The sequence below is a fragment of the Amblyomma americanum genome, chromosome 3, assembly GCF_052857255.1.
Source record: "Amblyomma americanum isolate KBUSLIRL-KWMA chromosome 3, ASM5285725v1, whole genome shotgun sequence".
NCBI classification, from domain to species: domain Eukaryota; kingdom Metazoa; phylum Arthropoda; class Arachnida; order Ixodida; family Ixodidae; genus Amblyomma; species Amblyomma americanum.
Window position 1 is genome coordinate 140,488,362 of NC_135499.1, and position 24,745 is coordinate 140,513,106.

The following is a 24,745-nucleotide window of genomic DNA, read 5'->3' on the forward strand; positions in this document are numbered from 1 at the left end:
GTCACACCACACGCGTTGGCGTGCTTATCTCGCTTCTAGAAGAGGCGCCAATTATCTTCGCGGTGCGATGAGGGGAGGGCATTCGCTTTCCCGGGACTCTCGGATCGAACATGCCGTCGCCCATGAAGAGCCGGAGACGTCGTCGTCACACAGCTTTAATTGTGCTCGCATCGCCCCCCCCTCCCCGACCACACTATCGGATGCTGCCCCCGAAGAGACGCGAAGCTCATCAGATAGATTGCGGCCAGAGATCAGCTGGCGCAGCGTTCTTGCATCGGACGGACCGAGAGCGCCCCCCCCCCCCTCTCTCTCTTTGTTCTGTTCGTTTCCAAACGCTGCTTAATATTCATTGTGGCCGCGTATCACGCGAGGGGTTTACTGACCGCTGGAGGGTGCGCTCTGTCGCGTGTATAGCAGGATCGATTTATTTGGGCGCCACACGATACGACGCTGCGCTTTGCACGTGACTCGCTACAGTGGTGCCCTCTATGGCGCAACAGGGCGTGAGTGACGAAATTTATTGTGTTGTACGCAGCGATATACGGGAGTAGTAAAGGCACGTTGCGCGCGGCGCCGAAAGTTGCTGGGCCCTCTTATCATGTATGTATGTATGTATTATGTATGTATGTATGTATGTATTTATGTATGTATGTATGTATGTATGTATGTATGTATGTATGTATGTATGTATGTATGTATGTATGTATGTATGTACGTACGTACGTACGTACGTACGTACGTACGTATGTATGTATGTATGTATGTATGTATGTATGTATGTATGTATGTATGTATGTATGTATGTATGTATGTATGTATGTATGTATGTATGTATGTATGTATGTGTGTGTATATGTATGTATGTATGTATGTATGTATGTATGTATGTATGTATGTATGTATGCATGCATGCATGCATGCATGCATGCATGTATGTATGTATGTATGTATGTATGTATGTATGTATGTATGTATGTATGTATGTATGTATGTATGTATGTATGTATGTATGTATGTATGTATGTATGTATCAATTCTTCAAGGCAACTGATTAAAAATATAGTAAGTTGTGGAAGGCATATTAAAAACTTACCGGATTTAATTCAACGTATATATATATATATATATTATCAGGCAAAATTCAAACGCGCACACCGATGTTTTGTCTTATTCCTCGACTGTGCAGCGCGACATCAATATGTGACGTACCGTCCGATGAATGAGCACTTCGCAAGAGGTGATAAGGCAGAACCGTGCATGCTTTTCTCATAGATGTGCCTTAGCTTCAGATAATGCACAGCACACTGAGGACAACTCCTTGCAATTTTTGTTCTCGGTAAAGATCTATTGTTTGGATGTTTGAGGCTATGCATGGTAATGCCTGTTCGGCAGAAAAATACACGTCTATTGCTAAAAAATGTATATTTTCCCCCACCAGTCGAGTAAAGCTCCTCACTAAAGTCCGAAAGGGGAGTCCGTGATCATTGTTTGGAAGTTACTGGATTCGTGGTCTATCCTCAGAGATCCGCGTATAAAAACCGTCCTTTACGTCATCGCAGTTCGCTTGTGAAAAGAGCCGGAAGTCTAGACGTTCGTATTTCATTTTAGAGTCCTTTCTTTCCTGTACAGCCTCCGTCTTCAATGAAAGTAGCCTCTTTGTGATTTGAACGCTGTAATGAATGGATACAGGACAAACTTCAGTTTTTCCGCCATGTCCCACGAAGAAGGAAAGAATAGAACATGCACTCTAATAACGAAAGGACTAAAAAGGGAGTAAGCTGTTCTCCAGCGCACTCCATTTAAGGGGAAGGATATGCTTCCCATGCCCTGGGGTGTATTTCCATCACTAAAAACACGGAACACTTGCGGTCGGAAATGGAAACTCAATGCCTCTTCAAAACGTACGAAGTTCTTGCAGCTATACGAAGATTTTAACCGTTTCCTAGAGTAAGCATTCCGTATATTTAGTGATCGACATCTACTCAGGAACTTGGACGACATATCCTGCCCCTAAAAAAGAGTACGCTAAAGAACATTCTACTCCGTTTTTACTTCCAATAGGCTTATTCGTGTTTATAATGTGCTGGCTCACAAGTGGCAAGGTGCGCACATACCTAGCATGGCCCGTATACCATCTAGGCCCATTTTCTGTACTGTTGCAGTTAGGGCAACAACGGCCGTCGTGTGAACCGAGCAGTGAAAGCTTCCCCGCAGAATGTTTCATCCTTGATATTGCGATCCAGTTGTTGCTTTGGGGCAGGCACACCCGTGAGAGCTGCAATACTCTTTACCGGACGGCGAGAGGACTGGAAGTCTCGTGCTTGTTCGCTGCCATATTGCAAAAAAAAAAAAAAAATCGATGACGACGCATTGGTACTGGTTTCTTTTCCTGCACGAACAATATAAGCTGCACAGATTTTATAACAGGAAACGTCGCCCTAAGCACATTGCATGCATTCCCTGAAATTTGCATGCACCCGTGTCTGGGCAACTGTTAGAGGAAAGGTATGCGAGCAGGCTCGCACCCGGCAACAGCTGCTGGTCGCTTATTCTTTTTTTTTTCTCGGCGAAGACCGAGTGCCGTGCGTGTCGCTGTTTACAGAAAGAGCGACTGCTGAAAGAGAAATGGCTCCGTATCGTCGCCCGCCTGTGTGCGTAAGCGCGAACTGCAGCTCTGCTCCCCATCATCGGTATCATCGGCGGCGATTACTTAAGTGCTGATTCCTTGTTGCCGTCGACTTTCCCCTTCCCTGCGTAAGACTCGCGCCTTTTGTTTTCAGCCGCATGCCACGGCTGGGGCATGCACAAGTCGCGTCACAAGCGGACGGACCGCGCCATTCCGAGATCAAAGTGCCCTGACGGCGTACAACCTTGTAAAATTTAAGAGGCATCGCCGTGTGCGTGTGAGCGTTTATAGTTCCACATTTGGGATCCAAATTATAATGCGTCATCGAGTATCTATAGTATGGTGTCCAGCAGCGTGGGTTGCGAGGGCCACACATTCTGCCGCACAGTCACGATTGTTTGGTGAATGTGTCACCCTATATATACGCTAACCTGTGCGACGAGCCCCTAAATGCTACCGGGTTCCAATAAGAATCAGACGCATCGATTTCGGCAAAATTTTAAATTTTTTATTTTCTCTTTAGCGCTACTTGCCAAAGCCCGAGATTTTTGCACATTTTTCTCGTAGATTTCTGAAAGTTGCCAGGCAAGAGGGTTTGTTTATCAGATGTGTAGTGGAGCCCATATAGTAGCCCTTATGCTCTAAATCTGTGTAAGGTAATGAGTACAATTCGGGCTTCAGGGGTGCCGTAAGGATTCCACTCTACGATTCACAACCAAACAGTTGCTTGGTTACTTCTGACAAAGACGGTACACCCTATAGATAAAAGTCTTAAGGTCGCAGGGTATGCGTTTGAGCCGTGTAACGGAGCACTTAGGGCGCCAACATTAAGCTGATGTACTATCAAGGTGATGGCGAGAGTCCTCCACATCGACCAGAAACTTTGATCTCCACTGGTACCTTAATTGCCCACTATATACGAGGCTGAAAAGCATACCCTGTGACCTGAAGACTTTTGGCGAAGGCTGTAAGTACGTTTATGACACTAAAAGGCCGATCGCCTAAGATGCAGTGACCTTGCGGTGGCGCTAACACTGCAGAACTAGCACGCACGAGTTATGCGAGCTGCTTTGACGGCTGCTTTTTGTTTCTAGATCGTTTTTTGGGGGCGTAATAGAATAGCAGTCACGATCATAAACTACGCTTCACGAAATATTATTTTACTTGCTAGATTGTTTAGAACTACATCATTTCGGAGCACATTGGGCACACATTTTTAGTGTAGTGTATAGCATGGAAGAAAAGGACATAATTTAGCTTATCTCAATTAACCATAATTTAGCTTTAGTCAAGTGAATTTGATCCTAAATGAAAACTGTGCTACCTTTCAAAGATGGAAATACAAATCTGCAAGCAGGTTTAATGGACAACTCTAAAGAAATTCTCAGAGAATTATTGAGCATGCTGCTACCGCGGGAGTGCACTTTAACCGGCAGCAATCGCGGTGCAATACGATGTGTTTACGGTGCGTATCATCGCCGCTGTAGAATGTGCATTCCCGCTTGCGGTCACAGGAATGTGACGTCACTTATCTTTGCTAACCGGCTTTTATCGAGAGACATCCTTTTCCTGGACTATAGGTTGTGGGGAGCAAGGCGCATTCTCGGCATGGCCGCCGAATTGTCTTGCTGTGTCCGTATCATCCCAAACCAGGAATGTGAGATTCTTAACTGCTTTCGCTAAGTCTTAAATAGATTGCAGGAAGGCTAACAAAAAAGAAAGAACGAAGGTAATTAATTAATAATTTACCTAAGGTTAATTCCTATCAAGGTTGCAAAAATGTTCCAGTGTGCTGTAACGTGCTGCTGCTATTATATAATTTTGCATGTCCTAATGAGCTATAGAGACCTGAAAATCATCAGGCGCATCCGAGCTGCATTTGATGCTAGGTAGTTTTAAAATAATTACTTTGTAGAATTCAGCATTAATATCCTGTCTCGCTTCTAGTGAGTTATTACCCATCTAAAGGGCAGTTCATCAAAGCCAAGCGCGCGTTCTTTAGTTTGCATGCAGGCGGAGGCAGTAGTCACCACTTGAATACTTGATTCGTCCCATACTCTCGAATAAACAAAAAATCGAAGAAATAAAAGCGAATCGCCATGTACGCTTCAATAATTTTGAAAAGATTATATTCCGCGCATGCATTTTCATCTAGGAAATTTTTTACAGAATTAGGTAGCAAGAAATTTTCTAAAATGCCCAATGCATGCCCTTTGAATTTTTTTTCTGCCATGTGCTCTTTCCACTGATTTCTGATGATTAATTCGTTCAATTAACGACCCACGCGTTCAATGAGCTCTAAAGCACGTGAATATTCAAAAATTCAAAAATATTCAAAAATATTCAAAAATTATTTCGTTTTACATCTTTCCTTGCCTTTCGTGGCTTTCACCCATAGAATACATTATTGTAGATTTCTGAAAGTTGTTTCGCAGTGAGCACACCAGAGGTTCAGATGGGTTAGATTGCGAAATGACAAATTGCAAAGATACAGCGAGGCCATAAAGGTCACAGGAGGTAGTTCCTTTGGTTTTATCGCGTTTTTAACATCCCAAAGCGACTTGGGCTATGAAGAACACCGCATTGGAGAGCTCCGGATAATTTCGACCACCTACGGTTCTTTAATGTGCACTGAAATCGGACAGTACACGGGCCTCTACCATTTCGTCTCTGTCGAAATTCGACCAACACGGCCGAGATCTAACCCGCGTCTTTCGGTTCAACGTCCGAGCACCATTACCACTGAGCCACCACGGCGGCGCAGGCTGTTTGTCATTGAGAAACCTTTCTCGCATTGTCGTGAATTCGATTTGACTGTCTACTGATGACTTTGTCATCAGGAGCCGTTTTTAGTACATGTATAATTATAACGGATCTACGGTGACGCATTAGCTTTCAATTCATCAGCACTTCCTCGAGCCATGAGGTTATGATATAACCCACCAGACAACAACGCTTCACAATCTCATCCAAATTCATTCCCGCCAGCTCGTCACACATCTTGCTTAATATACCTTGCTTAATATACCTTCGTTTACATGTCTTCTTTTCCTTTGTAACAGCAGTTAAGCGCCAATTTGATGCTGTTTTCTGCTTCTGTTTTTCTTTTATGTTTTTCGCATCTCTTTTCCTCTTATTTGTTTGCAGTATTTGTACACCATATCCCGAACTGTGCTAATCACGATTTCTTTTAGTAAGAACTGGCAATAACGCCCGTCGCGTGAATTTTATTTTATTGTTGTTCTTTAACCTCTGCCACGTGTCTTTCTTCTTTTCGTTCGTTGTTGCTTGGTCAACTGTTCTGTACACAGTAATCATGCGTTAAAATACTTTTGCTATGCGTTATATATATTTTTTAATTGCTTATTCTGTCGACAAATACATTGTTCTTATTTTGACGCCCCGTTACACAGTTCCCCATAAGCCTGTAAGCATTTCAAATAAATTAATAAAAAAAATGTAGGGGACACCTAAGTGGCGCCTTAAGTGCATGACGCGATAGCGTTAACGGGTTAATTAATGTTCATATATGCGAAATTGGTCACTCTCGACTTTACATCCATAGATCGCTAGTCCTCATGCCATTCCTGGCGCAGTGGTGCAGCTGTTAAGCGATGCGCCACTGCTTTGCGATGGTAGGTGCTGCCACCAGTGAGGCTTGTGAGACCGAGGTTGCTCTTCCCAAACAACCCCTCGAGACCAATAATTAACTTAACCGCCACCTCCCACGGTGGTCAGTTTGCTCTCAATCCGATGGGCAGGTTGCGATGACGCCACAAGGTCACGTGACCTAGGTGGCCCGCCGGGTTGCTTCTCCGGGTATTTTTCCCGCACAACGCCGAAGACGCCGACGATGCTCGATTTTCTGCAGAACGGAAGCCTTAACGCTGTTGCGTTAATTAATTAAGCGTGATAAAACAAAAAGTTCACGCACAGTCGTGAATGCGATTTAACTGTATACTGAGGAGCTTGGAAAGTGCTGTTGGTATATAAGGAGAGTGTCAAGCTTAACAGTTCTGGACAAAAGCATTTTTGAGCAGAAAGCCGTTGATAGACGCATTTTTTAATATAATCTAAGATTTAACTATACCAATCAGTATATCTGCAGATCATCCGACGGCAGTCGGGTGATATTCTGTCGTCAAAAGCGTCCCCCATTGGTTTTCTATGGGAGTCGTAACTGTTCGTTGCGATCGCTGGAAACACTTTAAACGAAAGATTTTGCTGCATAAAAGAATAATAGACTATTACCTTCAATATTTCCATAACAGTACCTTACAATTTTTCAATTTTCAAAATTTTTGCCGTAGAATGTTGGAGAGGAATCAAATATTGGCACATTGATTTCCGTGCTCGAGACAGCGACGCGCTAAGCCCGTGAGGTATTCAACAAATATATCAACTAAGCCACGGCCGCCTCTTAGTCTCCTGCCCAAGCGGTCTGTGCAGTTATCACATCGTATACCCGGGTTTCGGCGAAGAGAGAAAAAATATATAAAGCGCAAGGGTGGCAACCCGGTTCGTTTCCTCAACGCGCGGCATCGTGTCGTCGTCCGGCGAACTCACGTTGTCATCTATGAACCGAGTACAGTGATGTATATACGTATGATGACCACACGCGAGTTATGCGCTCTCGGCATTCCGCAGAGCGACGTTCCGACGATACGGGCACGCCGAGACACACCCAAGTGAAACGCGACCTGCTTTATTCTGTTCCGCCTTCGATAACCTTCCTATTGCTCCATTACTTTTCTTCTTGTCTCGCACTGTTTCTCCTCAGTCTCGCGTCTCCCGCTGCCTTTCCCTTAGCCAGAGGCAGATCACGCTCCGAACTGAATGTTTCATTCCACTTCTTTCTTTTTTCCTTTCAACCTATTCTTTCTTTCTTTCTCGCTCTATCTTGCAGTATATACCGCCACCCCCCTGGTGTCTTGTCAGGGGCGTGAGAAAAAGACGCGGCGAGCAGTGGGTTCCGCTCACGGAAGACGGAAATCTCGTGTCGCGTAGATGAAAACGTGTTCTCCGTATACAGCGCACGAAACAAAACAAACCGTTTAATTCCCGTTTTCCGCGATACGTGCGTGCGTGCGTGTGTTTGTGTATAGGTAGACACGTACGGCCGTTAGTGCTATACGAGCGTTCCAGATTTCTCAACGCCGCGGTATCCGTCCACGGCGCACTCGTCCTTCTTCAATCTCCTCCCTCTTATTCCTCGTGCTTTTTCGATAACTGTTTATTCCATTCTTTTTCTTCTTCCCCCGAGGGTCAGAGATTAACAAAACGTCCATGCAAGCTCAAACGAGTCCCCGTTCCCACTGGGCTGCTCTGGCGTATATACCCACCACGAGACTCCTCTCAATTTTCTGCGCCTGCGTTTGCGTTTTCGGAGTTTCCCGCTTTTCTTGTTTATCTCTTCAAATCCATACTGGGGGCTCTTCATATGCCGCACACATTGAAACAGGGTGTCGTGTCGGCCGAAGCGAAGGGCGCCGATCGTATATCATATTTCATACGCATCCGAGGGGGGAAAAAAATCTAGCTGCTCCAGTGTGTACGTGAGCGCGTTGAGATAAAAACAAAGCAATAAGCAGAGCCAAGATTGGGAGTAGGAAGAAAGAGGTGAGGGAGGCACAGCTGTCTCGCGCCCGTTCTGAATGTTAATGCCCCACTCGCTGCAGCCTTCGCGCGGCGACCCCGCGACAATCGGCGGGGATTGTAAGCGACGCGCCGCCGGCCGATTCTCCCAAGGTACACAAACAGTATATATAGAGCGCGGCTTCGTTATAAATCAAGCAAGAGCTGTGGAAAGGCATATACACGGTGCATAGGGAGGGGAGGCTGCGTTAAGCGCATACACAAGCTGTTTCCTTGGCCACATGCTCATCCACTCGCGCACACCTCTCGCCGTGAAGCCGCCTTGTGGGAAGGTGGCGAGTGATGACGCTAACAACAAAAAGCACGCAGCACTGACAGGCTGTCAGAGAAGTTCGCGGCGTTTGTGCGGCTTTATTATCGCCACCGGCCTTAACGATCCAGAAATTGAGGGTAACGCGTAGAATGCTCCGCGGGGGGTTCGCGTGGTGTATATTTTCGGAGCCAGCGCAACGATATGGATGTAGGATTTGCTGATGCTTGTTGTGCATGCGCGATCTTGCGAAACTTGCAGTAGGGTGGGCGCGTGCGTTTATACAGCTCGTAAAGGTGATTGCGTCAATAGACTGTTCAGATAAGAGGAGGCCACTGTATCCACATCACGTGAGGGCTTCGGAGGCTCTAATGTATGTGCCATCTCTGTAAACTGAAGGAAAGGAAAACAAGCGTGATGAGTTTCGTTAAACGCTGCACTTTTGTGGATACCTCGCAAAAAAAAAAACTCCATTAATTTGAACTAAAGTAGTCCTTTGTATAGGTCAGAAAAGGAGGAAACCTGAATGGCAAGCACTGTTGTGAAGCAGCAATTTCAGTTCAGTTGTGAAAAATAAAAACAGAAAAGGATGTGATAAACAGGGCATAAATCTACGAGAGTGCCCATAAACCCAAAGCAGTGAAAGGTTCAACGGATAATCGGGTGCGTACGGGGTCGTTGCGCTGAAAACAGTGCAATGGTGTCATAGCGCGTTAACAGGTGCGGTATAAGCGATGCCCCAGAAAAGCCCACACTACGAAGCTCAAGACACACATTTTAAATTTCAAATTACGGCTGGGGCTGCGCCGAGATCATTCATACTTAAAAAAAAAATTCCCTACAATGTTCCATGCATAGTGGATCTTTTCATTCACTGAGTCAGCTTTGCGCTCGAAGTGCCATTCAGAGGAGCAGAATATTGATGTTCTATATCTTCGAATAGGCGCATAAAAACTCCAACCAAAAACCAAATCAAGTGTGTGTGTGTGTGTGGGGGGGGGGGGGGGGGGGGGTAAACGCTTGACAAGATCTTTATCGTCCCCAGCGCCGTATGCCGATAGGCTACCATGCTTTGACTTCCGGTGAGCATTAAATAGTGTCTCTACATATTTGCACTGTGCTCACAGTTATTGCGTTTATATTTTCACTACGGCATTCACATCACTACCCCAAGTGCTCAGCAAACTATCTTATGTTACTTGTCAGAAGGCGTCGGGCACGGACCTACACAGTCAAAAGCGAAGAGGTCCGGCAGCGTCAGAAGGCGCAGTGTAAATAGGTGAAACGTGAACACGTAACAACGTGAACTTGAGTTGTCTCGATCAAGCTGCTATAGAAGCACCCTCGGGCGTCTAAAGCGCTGAATGTACCTGCGCAAAGCTGCACGCTGAGCTTTACTCGCTTGTCAGCTCATGCCCTTTCCAGATGTTGCAGCCTTGTTAAAAAAACAAAAACAATTATTTTTACGAGGAAAGAAGAATGCAATAATTGTCTCACTTGCGCTGGACACTTGAACGGCGCCGCAAGGGAAATGTTTAAGGATGAAGTGAGAGCGGTATGGTATATCGTATTTTATAGTCGGTTTGGTCTGGTTTAAGGTGTGTTGTGTTGTGGTGTGGGGCGCGGTAGTCTGGTCAGGTGTTTGGTTTGATTTAGCCTGTTTATGAGGTTTAGCGTCCCAAAGCGACTCAGGCTATGAGGGAGTGTACACGGGCTTTTAGAATTTCGCCTCTATCGAAATTCGACCGCCGCGGCCGTGAACAAACCCGGGTCTTTCGGGTCAGCAGCCGAGCGCCGTAACCACTGAGCCATCGCGGCAGCTTTGCTAGTGTGGTGTGATGCGGCTGGCGTTCCGTGGTGCGGCGTAGTGTGAAGGTATTGTATGGTATCATCCTACGTTCTGTATCTGTGGGTTTAAACGTAGAGACATGGTCTATGGGAGACGCCACGGTGGATGACTCCAGAATATAGTTTAGAACGCCTAGGCTTCTTTGACCTGAACTGACACCGAACTGACAGCACACGGGTGTTTCTCTGCGGCCAGGATTCGATCCCGTGACATCGTGCTCAGCAGTCGAACTCCTAACCACAGAGCCTTTCGCCATTGCTCATCTTGGAACGATTGCGCTCACCGCCATTTCAGTTTATGGTACTGTGGTATACCCGAAGAACACGTATGCAGTGTGCTTTCTTGCTGCTGTTAGTGAGTGCGCGTGCGTGATGTCTGTTTTGTACGTTGCAGACGATTCACAATCGTCAGTTTGCGAGCACGTTTAGCGCGCGGTGTTTTTTGTACAGCGTTAACAGAGTTGCCCTATCGTCATGTTCTCAGATTTTGCTCAAGTGTTTTCCCACTGTCTCGCCTCGACTGTGGAGCGACAGTTCAGCGTAAATACGCCGGCTTGCCTCAAAGTGCAAACGCAGTTGATGAAACAGCCTGAAAACCACTACTGTATACCTGTTGTCAGCACACGTGATGTGAGGGAGGCTGCAATACGTGAATCGTGACAGCTTGCCTCATCCAACCTCTTTCCATCGCGCCTACAATGCGCTTTCCTGCCAAAGAATAACCTGACGCGCTGGTGACGCCTTCTGTTTTTTCTCCCCAATCCCAAGCAGCGCAGCTAATCGGCCAATAATTGGAAATGTATTGGCAAAGGCCGGTCCTACAAATGACCAGGGTGAAACCACCCATCTCCAATATTGGGCCGATTACCTGTGCTGCTTGGGAAGTAAAGGCGAAAACATTTCAACAAAGCGGGCTCTGAGTAAATTCAAACAGCACGGAGTGGTTGGAAAAATTGAAGTTTACGCAGAGATCATAAGGTGCCGGTATTCGAACCGGCGACCTCACGACCACAGCGATTACGGTGCCTCTGCTGCTACACGCCCAAAGGAGCAGACAGAGAGAGAGTAGGAGCAGAAGCCGACCGCGCAGAGGAGCCACCCACCCGGGCGGGCCTCAATTTTACAGCTGTCCTCGAAACCTCCACCTCTCCTTGTCCTCCGCCCGCGGGCCGATAAGCATCGGCGGAAAAGAAGACACCGGCCGGGGCATGCGAAAACAACTGCGAGGTGCAACGTTCGGCTGGAGGGGAACGCGGGCCAGCGCGCGCACCCGCTCGTGTGGGGTGCATGCAACACTTCATTTGGAAAAGACCCGCATCAATCTCCTTCTTGGGAGACACGGTGTAACAGCGGTTATTGTAATGGCGTGGCGTCGATAGCAATCGGGCCGAGTGCGTATTTACGCCAGAGGCAAGCCGTCGGCCCGCTGGGTACAAAAATGCCTGCAGTCCTGCAGAGAGGGAGCCGGAGGGAGGGGGGGAGTTGGCTTGCCACAGGCCACGCTGCAACAGCAGTCTCTGCTGTGGTGCGATGGACGAGAGTGCGCGACCGCGGAGAAAAGCCGCAGCAAGAGGGAGAGAGCCGATGGGTGTCGTATGAGGACGGCCCATAAAGGAGTGGACGTTGGACGCTTGCCACTTGGGGCGCTAGATGCGAGTGTTGTTCGATCTCCGCGAGTCAGATGTTAGCCGCCTGGCTGCCATTGAGAGGATTGTATCATTCCCGTCTGTTCTTCCGAACTAAAGTTTTCTTAGTCTCCCTCCTTCAGCGTATGTTTGCACTCCCCACTCCAATCTACAAAAATAAAAACGCTATAAAATGGCAACGAAGGAAACATTTTTCCTTTTCACAACAAATAGGGCGCGACTCTGACAAGAGCTTGCGGTAAAAAAATGTTCGTAACAAGCCTCCGTTCGCGGCTTACGTAGGGAAGCGAAAGGTCTACCACTTTTTTGACCCCCAACCTTTGTTCGGCGCTGCTTTTCCTGCGATATGAATGTACTACCCAATTGCGGAAAGCAATTCGTCAAACCTTCGATTTTCAAGCTTTGTTCTCTCGCAACGAGCCCTCAGCAGGTAGATCTGCATGCTGTAAAATGTATCGTTAGAGTGAAGCAGAGGCAAACCTCCATAACGACGACTTAAGAGAGCACAGCCCGAATTTGGCAAGGCAACGAAAGCCGGCCGGGCGAGTATCTAGCTGTGCATATGCCATGTCCGATAATATGCCGGAGGTGAGGCCAGCGACATCTGTCTCGCTTCTCCCCGAAACGTCCCGCAAGCATCGCAAAATAAAAAGACACAAAGGAAGAAAAGAAAGAAAGAAAGGAAAACAAAGCACCAATCGGGTCATATTTCACACATATCCGGACGGACGGCCGACACGCGCGTCGCCCGCACGACGACTGACGCGTCAGGGAGTGACAGGACAATTGTCGGGACAACTTTCAGCATAAGGCATGCGAAGCCGCGCTCCTAATCGAATCTCGACGAGACGGGGAGATCCCGTCGCCGTCTCTCCGCTTGCGGGCTCATATCCGCGCTCCCATATGGCAGCTTGCGCTGGGGCCGGCCGGAGGAATTCGGAAGGCGAGGGCAGAGTAGTTCGGAGGGAGGGGGAGGGGGAGAGGCTGCGTAGACGTGGCGCGCGGACACCACCACCGTGCAGCGGCGGCAGGAGCGCATCGACGAGGCACGGAACAAGAGGAGAGGATGCCCACGTCGTCTAGCCATGGCAGGCTATAATTTGGGGTGTGAAAAATGGCGTCTTTGTTTCCCTAAAATTGCGCCTCGCGCACCGAGAAGGAGGTGTCGGAGAGGCCAATGAAGAGAGCCATTGGCACTTGCCCCGGGACGCATATAAGCGGCACGGAGGGCAAGCCAGAAGGCGACGAGAGCGCGCCCGTTTCCTTTCTTCTGGCAAGACGCCGCCGCCGCTAGATTTCTTCTGCGAGACTCTCTTCTCCCTCTCTCTCTCATCCCGTTCTTCTTTCTTAGCCGCCGATCTCGGAACCCTCGTTCGCTTCTCCATTTTCTTCTCTTGTCCGTCTGTCGGGAGCGAGCGGACACAATGCACGGACCCGTGCCGGACTGCCGCCACGGAAAGCGCTTTGAAAGAAGAATGCAGTAAACCACCACACACGTATACGCGCGGAACGCGAGAGAAAAAATAAAACGAGAATGAGAAGACTTGACGCCGCGCGCGCGGCTAATGGTTCGCCTTTTAAGGCGAAAGAATCTCGCCGGTTCCGGGAATCGGCGAGACTGAGAGCGCCGGTCTCGCTTGCTCTTACTTTCGTCCTTCTTTGACCTTCTCATTTTCGTCGTTACATTGGCCCTGCTGGACCCGCGGTCATTAGTCTACACAGCCGGCCCAATGTTGGTATACTGTTCTACTCTGCCACTGGCGTCAAAGCTGCTGCTTCTACATGTAAGCGCTTCATATAGAAGCACACTGTAACACAGTGTCCGATACAGCGAAGCAAACGGGGTTCTCCTCGAAACTTATGCCATGAAATGATTGTCTACGTATATTACTAAGCAATGGTCAGTTTGCCAATCGCAGCGCCCTTTCAAGCCTGTTGTAGCGAGCCTTAAGTGTGTTTTGTTTCCAGAGCTCCATTTCTTCTGCTCAATCGTCACTCTAACGAGCTTTCTTTCGGTGTAGTAAATTAACGATGTAATTACCGGCATATGACGTACGATGCTAACTGCAAAAATGTGAATGCTAGTTTTCATTTAGGCTCGCGTGCAGATGTATGGTATTTCTTGACATTACTGTAGAAACTGCCTTTTATAACGTATTTATTTAAGCAAAGTCAAAGATAACCCTAATGATAAAAAGTCTAAAATTTTTCAACGGTCGTACTGATTGATGAACTTGACAAGCCGTGGAATGATCCTTCAATTTTGCTGTTGATTGACAGCAGCAAAATTTTTTTATGCGCATCAGAATTTGTGGTTTGTTTTGTAGTTCTTTTATACACTCATAAATTACATTCGTTTTCTCACTAACTGCGCAGTAATAATATTTTTCCTGATAAATCTACAACTTCTTAGTTTTTTGCATTTCTGCAATGTATACGGACCACATGACGAATACCCGAAGTTCATGACTTTTCTCACATGTTTTCAGTGCTTGGACAGTACGGGATAGGCGGTATTTAATTATTACTATTTATTTCACTCTTCTGTAAGCCGTTCTCAAGCTCTTACGGGGCGTATTTATTTATTATAGATACCCACATAAACTAAAAAAAAATGTATTACAGAAAACACGATGCAGAAAGGCCTATTCACTTCGGTCCCTTATGTTCTTTACTGCGTAAATGGTGGTTTGAGCATCCGCCTCGCATGTGGGAGGTACGGGGTTCGATCCCCAGTGCGACCGGGTACGCACTGGTGATAAAATGGGTATACGCTTTTCTCTGGCCTGGTGCTCGGCTTATTCAGGGTGATGCGCTTGGGAAATGGGCCTTTGACAAAACCTTGAGACTTGAGCTGTATTCTAAGTCGCGATCATTGAGTAGACGAAAATACCTTGTGCCATGGCTCTTTATGCCCTTGCGCCGTAAAAATTCATAATCATCGTCATCATATTCTTTGCTGCGCATTACTGACGTCGAACCTACGAACTTGCTTGTCTGCAGGATGTCGCGGGCATAAAAGGAGCGCGTGAATGACGCGCGGGTGATGTCGTAAAGACTGTGACGTCCCGCTTTAAGCTCAGCTTAAGCGCCTTCCAACGAGTGACTGCATCGTTCGAGCTGCTTCTTTCCTGTTGCAGCCTGAGCCTGAAGATGCGTACGCAGAGAGGAAGTTCTCGAGCACGTTAACTTCCCTCTGTCTGCACGTGGCAGTGATAGCGGCCCAGTTGGCATCGGCCAACAGGCCTGTGCACTTTCCTATCCTTTTTTCATGCGGTCAAAGTAGGCAGCCCTAAGCCTGCTCTGCGTAAAGCTTTCCTTTCCGCGTTTAACAGCAGGCAAGCATGACGGCTCGATTTGTCTCCGTAACCGGACACCATTGTGGTCTCGTGTGTTATCATTTAGTCCTTTACAGGCCAGGATAGCACGGTAGCCGCTCCTGACCGACTGATTTGCCTGTGAAGAGGTTATTGCGTAACCGCCTTTTATATACGTAACAGCTCTGAGCGCAGAGCAGTTGCTGAGTGCTGCCGCATGACTGACTGACGGTGGAATAACGGGGCCTCTTCGGGTTGAAAGGTCTTTATTTTCTCTTATTCACTCTCTCAGATTTCTCCTGTTCTTGAATTTATCCCGGACCTCTCATCTACGCTGTCACTTTCTGCCTCCTCCATCATTCTCCCAAAGACGCGGTTAGGATGTCCAACCCTATGTATGTGAAACAATTACCGTGGCTTTGCTTTCCTTATAACCAATTTTTATTGAAGCGGCTCCCTTTCATTTTCTGCTTCCGCGAGCGAGTACGAGACAATACGTAAGCGACACACTTTCGGATCCAGATCCGCATTATCGCTGACGCTATAGCCCCAGGTTTCACTCCATTCCGGCACGGATTTGTTGTGAGAGTGTATATGCGTGTATCTTCAACCGTGGGTTGGATAACTCCACCATGAGTCGGCGCCTCCTTATGTAGTCACGAGCACACTGCAGTTCTCCTCCGCGCAGAGATTGCAATGCGTTTTCCACGCTGACACATTTCATATGATTCATGCACGCTTCTAATAAAACAAGGGCAACCTCGACAGGATGCAACTCTCCTCCACTCACCCCAACCGACAGTCAGAGAGCTAGCTTGTATCAAGCAAAGTGATGCAAAGGGCGAGAAGAAAAAAAAAACTGAGCTTGAAGGAGCGCGCACAAGTGTAGCACGTTATACCATGGCGCTGGAGAGGCCCTCCCTATTCGAGCTCCACGTACTTTCGCAGGCGCTGCTGGGATTATCTGGCCGACGACGCAGCCAATAGAGCATTGGATGCAGTAGCGTCGTCTGCTTCACTGTCTGCTGCGCATGCGCAATCGCGCTGAGACGGCGGACAAGTAGTAATGTGTGTGTGGGGGGGGGGGGGGAGTGAGCATTCACGTCCGGCTTCAAAAAAATGTGACGTAACGGCCTCTCCTACACAGGCGCGTCACGTGCGCCGGATAAAGCAGCGCCGCATATCCGGCTGCTCTGGCGGTGCAGGCCGAGCCGCATTCTTCGGCGGCGCCCTTTTCCAAAGGGGCTTCGGCGCGGTGGCGCAGAGGCGCGCATCGAGTGGCGGCTGCTGCAGCCGCCGCTTTTAAAAAGGGTGACCGGTCGGCGCGCAGTACGGGGTCCACCGACGTCCACCGTCATCAGCAACGTGCCTCGCGCCTAAGTGCACTTGTCGCGTGTTCTTCGCGCGTTCTGAGTGCGGCCACGTGGGGCGAAGTGCGAGGAAGGGAGCGGCTCTTGTTGTCACCACGGTAACCTGCGCGCGAGGCGCGTATCTCGTGAGCGTTGCCGCACAGAGGAGCACATTTTGGTCAACACATGAGCTGGCACGTTAGATAAACGAGCGGCTCGCGTGCGCAACTCGGCGCGGCTGCGAAAATCAATCGATGGCCCGACAACAGCGGGAGGGGTGGCTTATCATCCCGCACGCCAGTATGTTTATAGCGCGCTCATATGCGGGAGTCCGTGCGTGTGTGTACGTTCGCTTGCGACTGCTTGCGCCCATAATTATTTCACCTTTTTTTTGCCCTTTCCTTCTTTATCTACAGGCTAAGCTGTTATAATCATTGCGCTGACAGCTTGAGCTCTCATTAACACTTCCCTCTCACCGTCTATTTCTCTCTCGCTCTCAGTGCTTGATGCACTACATGCGGAAGCGCGTGCTACGTCTGTTATGAATTGCGTGCACGTATACTGAGCTGTGCGCGGTGACGCGCATCGCGTGAGGTCTGCGAGCTGCTCTACGCTGCTGCGTCGTTGCTTGCATGGAACAAACAAACGGTAGGCGTGCCGTCGTTTCCGACCGGCGTCATCCTGACGGAGGCTTGGCTTGAACAGTGGTTGCGTTACACGGCCTCTATTTTAAATACCGCGCTTTTGGGCTTGCAGGTATATTGTAAAGGAGATGATTTGTACATGCAGATGCCCCGGGCACGGTTAGTTTTTCGTTTGATCTCGGTTATTATTTGTAGGAAGCATGGGTTTCAGTCCGCGAGGCTCGCCGCTACTGTCGAGACGCTGTTGGACGGCTCTGAACTTCGCGATCAACAGAGTTCGCGAGGGTTTGGCTTTCTGCATGTAGCCTTTGTTTCTCCACGTGCCATTATCTTATACACTACATTCTAAGCACGAAATACGCCTATACGGGAGTAAAAAAGAGAGTAAACATTCGTCTAGTGCACTAGAGGGCATCTTACTTTATTTTTACTCCTTTCGGAGTAGAGTGTACAACCTGTACCTTATTGCAACGCAACATTGATTACTCGTTGTGTATATGCGCCACTACTGCCGTAAAGAACGTACGCAACCTTATTTAACGTCTTCACCTTCACTGGTATTGCGCTTAATTCGCCACATTCCTGTGGTACGTGTGCAGGTCTGGTACGCACGACCACCCGCATGCACACGGCCTGCTGGCTGGGACAATTTTATGTCGTTACTGTTTCGTCGTGTTGTCATAATGCCCAGCCCTGTCTTCCCTTCCCCAACGCGCAGGACTGTGAAGGTGTCCGAAGGAGGTGAACGGCATCAGTCACTTCAACAGGCGGCGGCTCATCGATCCCAAGATGGAGGCGTACCGAGAATCCATGTGAGTGGCCAGCCTCCGCGGAGTGCCTTTAGAGACTTAATCAGAGTCACGCCCAGTGTGGCTTGCAACAAGCAAGATTCCTTCGGAGCCTCCATTCTGGAGCAATATGGGAGACTGGTGGCGGTCAAAATTAATTCATTTAGCTCGCAATGAGAAGGCATGTGGAGATTCTGCAGCGGGTATTACGCCGCGTACGCGCTACGGTCGACAGCTGTGCGTTGCAGGTTACGTTGAGCGAGTCTGTATATACCTGTGTTCTTCAGTGTCTTCGAAGAAACTGCTACACGGTGCGAAATTTGAACGAACGTGTATATTATACTGGTTTTGTTGCTGGCAGAAAAAGCACATTCGATCGTAGTTCTGTTAATTGTCTTTTAAACTTTCGATTAAACGAGTTATACGCTCACATGGACATTTGCGCTATGTCACTTTAAACTTCTCACTAATTTGGACATTAAATCTGCTCACTTATATGTCAAAAGCGCACTGATTTCAACTGAACAAGCAAAAGACCGAGAAGTGATCCTAACAAATTCACGAGTTCCAAGTCCACAAGGTTTACTTCTGTGTCCACCAGTGTGGCCCGTGTATTCCCACAAGACCGGGAGATCTGGACAGACGCTTTAGTTTGCACGGGTGCCTCCGCGCGCCGCCTAGTGCCGGACAGTCAAAATCACCGCGGGAATTTCGAATGTTCGTTCCATCCCATTGATTTTCTTTGGCTATTGGAAATAGATGGTGTGGATGCAGGGAGCATTTTGTAAATCAGATTTTTCAGCAAGGAGGAAGAGCCGGTGTTTATAGCAGAACTTCTCTGTACTTAAGTTTCTTCTTTTTTTCCAATTTATAAGTTCAAAACATCACCCATCGAGTTACGCCGTTCTGGCTACTGGCAGTCAGCAGATGGCGCTAGCTGCTGATGTCTAGGAAAGCTGGGAATGAGCGCATCCGGAGTTCCCGGGTTCGAACCCGACCGCGGCGGCTGCGTTTTTATGGAGGAAAAACGCTAAGGCGCCCGTGTGCTGTGCGATGTCAGTGCACGTTAAAGATCCCCAGGTGGTCGAAATTATACCGGAGACGTCCACTACGGCACGTCTTCTTCGTTTCTTCTTTCACTCCCTCCTTTATCCCTTCCCTTACGGCGCGGCTCAGGTGTCCAACGATATATGAGACAGATACTGCGCCATTTCCTTTCCCCAAGAACCAATTATTATTATTATTATTATATTTATTACTCCAAATCTTTAGAGAGGGAAGTGGACGTCCCCTTCTCTCATCTTCATCAGAGCTTTAAAATGCCAAGGCGCGCTACATAGCAGTGGCCTCTGAACTTTTGAAAAGCACTGTAGACGAGCTTTAATCCGGATAAAAATTAAACCAAAGAGAAGAGGTATACACCTTCTGCGCGAAGTCTGGCGCAGGCAAAGCGGTAGAGCTTTGGCCGTTCCGCACGATGGCCCGCAGCCAATGCCCGCCGCGTGCCTGGGGCGCTCTCGAAGGCACTGCACCGCGGGGCAGGCACCACACCCTTTTTTTTGGGGGGGGGGGGGGGAGGGGGGGGGGGCAGCGAGGCGCGCACACATCGCTGCGGAGAAGTTATTTACAGGACAGGCCGCGTGATTCGTGAATGGATGCAGGCGGGGCAATAATAGAAGGCTCATAGACGCGCCCGGTTAATGATGTGCTCGACGTCATTTGTCTGTGGGCCCTGTCAGAGACGTGACGCCGAAGCCATATCCCCGTTTACATCAACGTCCTTCACGACGGCGTTCGACAGCGGCGGCCCGCGATGAGGCGGGGAGGGGTGGAGAGGAGAGCATAGATGGACCCCGTCAACCCCCCTTATAACGAAGGCTGAATCCTGGAGCGACTCGGTGTAGTCTAACCTGCACGGAGCGGCAGTCCGTTCCTTCTGATCGTCCTGCAGAGCGAGATCGATTGATGAGGGTTCGATGGCTTCGTACGGGGCCGGACAGCCCAGCAGGGCTCGCGAGTTCGGTCGCGGTTGTGACCGCGGAATTGAGAATATGACTGTGAGACTAAAATTGAGCTTGCTAATATTCTTGGCTCCAGAGCTGGTCCCGACCAAGAAGCAACCACACTACATACTGCCACGCAGACTATGTCGTGACATTTAAGTGCACAATTGCATCTAAGATCAAGGGGAAATTAGTAATGACATCCAAGTGTGGAGGTTAAGTGCTGAGGACTATGTTTTCCAGAAGAACTTCTGATTGGAACTATTTGCCGTGAAATATTGCCGTCAGCTCTTTTAACGATGCATTCTCCTGTCCTCTTGTTGAAACCACCTTGGTCGTTTTCCTTCTTGTTTTTCCTTCGTATGCGTTCGTTGCTTCCTTATGTTTTCGATTTCTTCTTTCTTCTTATTTATTCACATTATCAGTAAAATAAAAAAAACGCATATCCTGCTGTTCGTTTTTGTTTCATCTGGTTGAGTTGGTGTAAAAACGGGGAAAACAGTGGAGCAGAACTGGGCCCAGTTAGCTGCCTTAATCGACCGGCGGAAACTTTTGTCGGTGAAACAGGAGGACCCGGCCGGCAGCAAAATAAAACTTGAGTATGCAGTCCAGCTGGATATGGGTGTACGCGATGCAGGCTTCCGCACCAGTTTTTCTCTATGCTGAGTTGCAGACCCCCGGCATTCCCCTCAATCGTTCATCGGATGCAGCACAATGCGAAACTTACTTATCCCGCATGCAGCATGGAAGGCGACAGTCTGCAGTAGAGACCTTGATCTTTGCTCGACTGCTTCAGCGATAGGGCACACAATAACAGCGAGCCCTATAGCCTCTATACATTCTTTCGCAGCGGACGCAGACTCAGTTTCAGAACACATTGTTATATTATTTTACAGCTTAACAGCGATTTGCGTATTTTTATGCATTTTAAAGCTACCGCTTATTTCGTAGTATTCTGCGCGAAAAGGACAGAATTTTAGCCAATTTTAGCGAATCACACAGAGCCTCAAATTTTGCTCATTAACTATTCAGCGGAACGCATGTTTCGCAGTTCCGAATTGAAATTTAAATGACATTTCCTCGTCTCTAAATATTGCCACTACTGCTGAAGATGGCAGGCGCGGACAGGTAGAAACGACATGCAATTTTAGCGCCGTTTTATGGTTATAATGAACCAACCGTCACCATGCTATCCTCAAATTTTGAAGTGACCTTGCCGCCGCTGTCGGTACAGTCACTCAGGACGTAAGAATTGCTGGCTAGGTCTGATCTATCGCGTCAAAGTCGAAGTGTTACTTGTCCGGATTGAAATAATTCGGCATTCGTATGTTTGGGATAAAATGCAAGCAATACGATAGTGCTGAGTCGACGGAGTTTATTTCATTTTACTTCGCCAAGCTCAGACATTAAAAACCACTGTCTTCACTCTGTTTGAGGTCCCGTTAGCAGCGACAGCGTAATACTGCTGTTTCGTTTCAAAATAAGTCACTAAGATGTACAGGGTCGGTCAAAAGTTCCCAGGCCACAGGGTCTGCTTTTCAACGTCACATCCTGGCGCTTAAGATGCCACTGAAGCTGTCAAGGTTTTCGGAGGTGAGAATGATGCTCCTCCTAGCAGCCACAGAGATTTTTAGCTTCGTGGGTGTCGTTACTTTCGGGACTGTACTGCTTAAAAGCGGACCCTGTGGCCCAGGAACTTTTGACCAACCCTGTACGTATTATGCACGATCGTACAATTAATAACTAGTATTCCAACACACAAAAGTCTAACTTTACTGATGCATCATTTCAGGAGGGATCCTACTGGGCCTCTACCTCATGTAATGTAACAGCATATGAGATCACAAAGTGACAAAAAAAAAAACTTAATCAAACACATGCTTGTCACCCGTGAGCTGTATGGTTTGTGATCGATAAATTTCTCGCATGGTCGAGCAATCGTGCGTCGCCTTCCTTAGTCCTGGAAGCAAACAGCGGCATAATTTTTTTACATAGAGAGAGAAAAAAAAAGAATAATTATTCGTATCACGTTTCAATGAAATGCTAAAAAAATTAAAATTCAATCACAACGACGAAGATAAGGTTGTCACACCAGCTTGCATCACACGCACACTCATCTGGGCTTCATAACGCGGCTCGATGAGTGATTGCAGCTTTATTTTACGGGGCTAGTTTTATTGAGAGTTCGATTCCTGGTAGGGGAAAATGAGACGTTTGTGATGTGTTTTGACTCTTGCGCAGGGGTGTATTGCCTCTCGACGGTCTTCAAAAAAAAAGAAAAAAGAAGACTATCACGCCTCCATTGTTCGACTTTCGACCTTTTAATCTGATAGCATACACACTACCCCACCCACTATTTCTCTCTCTCGCTCACACATACAGTCACGAATTCGTTTGCGTCCACGGTGTAGGTGTCATGAGAGAAACACCCCCTTCACTTCAACGCTAGCACTGCCGCTCCGTTCGCGACGCTGTCGAGCGCAAGCTCCCAGCCGGCCCATAACCGAGCGAGCCCCGTATGGCTGCGGCAGCGTGTTTGTGTGTGTGTGCGTACCGTAGAGGGGCTGTACACAGCGGCGTCGTGTGGATGGGAACGTTATGGCCTCCTTTATGCCTCGCGGCGTAAACAGACGGGCTTGCTTGGCACGGGGCCGAGGGTCGGTCTAACCCCCCCAAAAAAGTAAAACAACAGGAGAAAAAAAAAAACCACAAAGCCGCTCGCGCACCCTTCATGAGTTCGGCGGCGAGCCGGCAGAAAAGAGACGCCAAAGAGAGCGGCCGTGTTCGCCGCAAACGTCATCGCGTGGTAAACGGTCCTCGCGCCACCACGCAGCTGCCCCTGTGAAAAAGCTGCCCCCCCCCCCCCCCCCCCCTTCACTTCTTTTCTTCTGGCACATTGCCTCTCGGTTCCTTTGTAGAAGCGAGCCGTTCTGGGATAGTGCGATGGCCGCCGCAGATGTCGACAGTCGTGACCCCGATAGAACAGCGCTTTAACTCCGCTTGGAAGACCACGTCACGGGGGGTTTCCCTGGGGCTCCGGCCGCTTCGACGCAGCTTCGAACAAAAAGAGCGGCACAGGGCGCCGGCCGTCGGCATGTTTAACGACCAATATTGCCCTCTCCTGCGACCGTCGTGTACATATATCTTCGAGACGCCTAGCCGAAAGGGGGGGCCTTTTTTTTTTTTTGAGACGCAATTATTTTTGGCGGCGCATCGCAGCCAGGGCGCGCGTGGATTAGTTGAGGGAAATTAAATTGTTGTCATGTTGCATTTGCATTCTGTACTAACTATATTTGTCATTCCGACGGCCTTTTGTTCTGCGTACTTCCGTCTTTCTCTTGTTGCACTCTTACGAAATCCCCTAAAAGACAGATTACTAAGTTTATGCGTGTATTGTCCGTATCTCCCTTTTCGATAAAACTGCATTGAACACTTTCTGCTTCCAGTGTGAAGTTGTGACTTTGGCACGCTCGCTAGGCTTGCGTGTCAAGAGAGCCGTCGATCTTGTACGCCTCGACGGCATTTATAGATTCGCATCGGTTTGCGTGCAATGAAAGTTACCGGGTGTGCTGTATACAAACATCGGAAGCGTACGTATTAAAAAAAAAATCGGCGGTCGATTTGTGTAGTTAGGTAAAAGGCGAATAAAGTGCGCTTGCACTTCAGTTTTCACTTCCGTTCCGGTGTTCGAATCCACTGTTCACAGATTGGAGTTGTTCGAATAGCGACAATGGGGGAATGTTCTCATATGCGGAAAATGGACATTCTCTACTCAAATTTCTATGTCCATGGCACTAGTCGCATCACTCCTGCCGCAGTGGTGCAGTGCTTAACATACATGCGCCACTGCCCTACAATGGCAGTGCTGCTACCAGTGGGGCTGGTGCGACACAGGTTGCTCTTCCCGAGCCACCTCTCACGATCAATCCCTATTTTAAATGCCACCAGCCGTGGTGCGCAGTTTGCTGACAGTCTGGTGGACAAGTTGTGATGACGCCAGGTCACGTGACCTAGGTGGCCCACCTGCCTTCCTAGGTTGCTTGTCTGGGGATTTTTTCGTGGTTTTCTTCGCTCACGGTCAACGACGGTCACGCCGACGCCGGATATATGGAGTCTCGCTCCATATAAACTTATGACAGCGAGTTGTACAGTGCATGTGCACCGGAGAGACGTGACGGCACAGAGCTTTCCCTCTCGCAGGGCGATGCGGTGGCAGCTCATCATGGAACCCGCGCGCGTGTGCAAGAAGAAGCGTCTACTGCGCGGCCGCAAGGCGCGCATCTGCCGCAAGGAGCCCAAGGTGGTGCGCGAGATCGCGCGCGGCGTCGACCTGGGCATCCGCGAGTGCCAGAACCAGTTCCGCTTCCACCGCTGGAACTGCTCCACGCTACGCTCCTCCATGAAGAAGGTGCTCATGAAGGGTGAGTTCACCCCCCCCCCCCCTTCTCTCTCAGTTCCCCCCACAGGTCCCTTCATTCCTCTTCTCTTAATACCTCTTCTCTCCTACCTCAGCCTGGTGCAGTTGCGGCGACACCACTTAGCCCCGTGAACAGTTACATGCATACGCCACAGTCTGGAGCAGTTGCGGTGGCACCACTTAGCTCGTGAACAGTTACATG

The 24,745-nt window shown here is 48.6% G+C and overlaps 1 protein-coding gene across 1 annotated transcript in view; it reads left to right on the forward strand.

Moving 5' to 3' along the window:
* LOC144125027 (protein Wnt-6-like) overlaps positions 1-24,745 on the forward strand; it is a 44,892-nt gene that overhangs the window by 13,857 nt on the left and 6,290 nt on the right. The window contains exons 3-4 of the mRNA XM_077658061.1: positions 18,054-18,147; positions 24,327-24,547. Coding sequence (XP_077514187.1) covers positions 18,125-18,147; positions 24,327-24,547 — 244 coding nt within the window. The 5' untranslated portion in view covers positions 18,054-18,124. The remainder of the gene's footprint in view (positions 1-18,053; positions 18,148-24,326; positions 24,548-24,745) is intronic.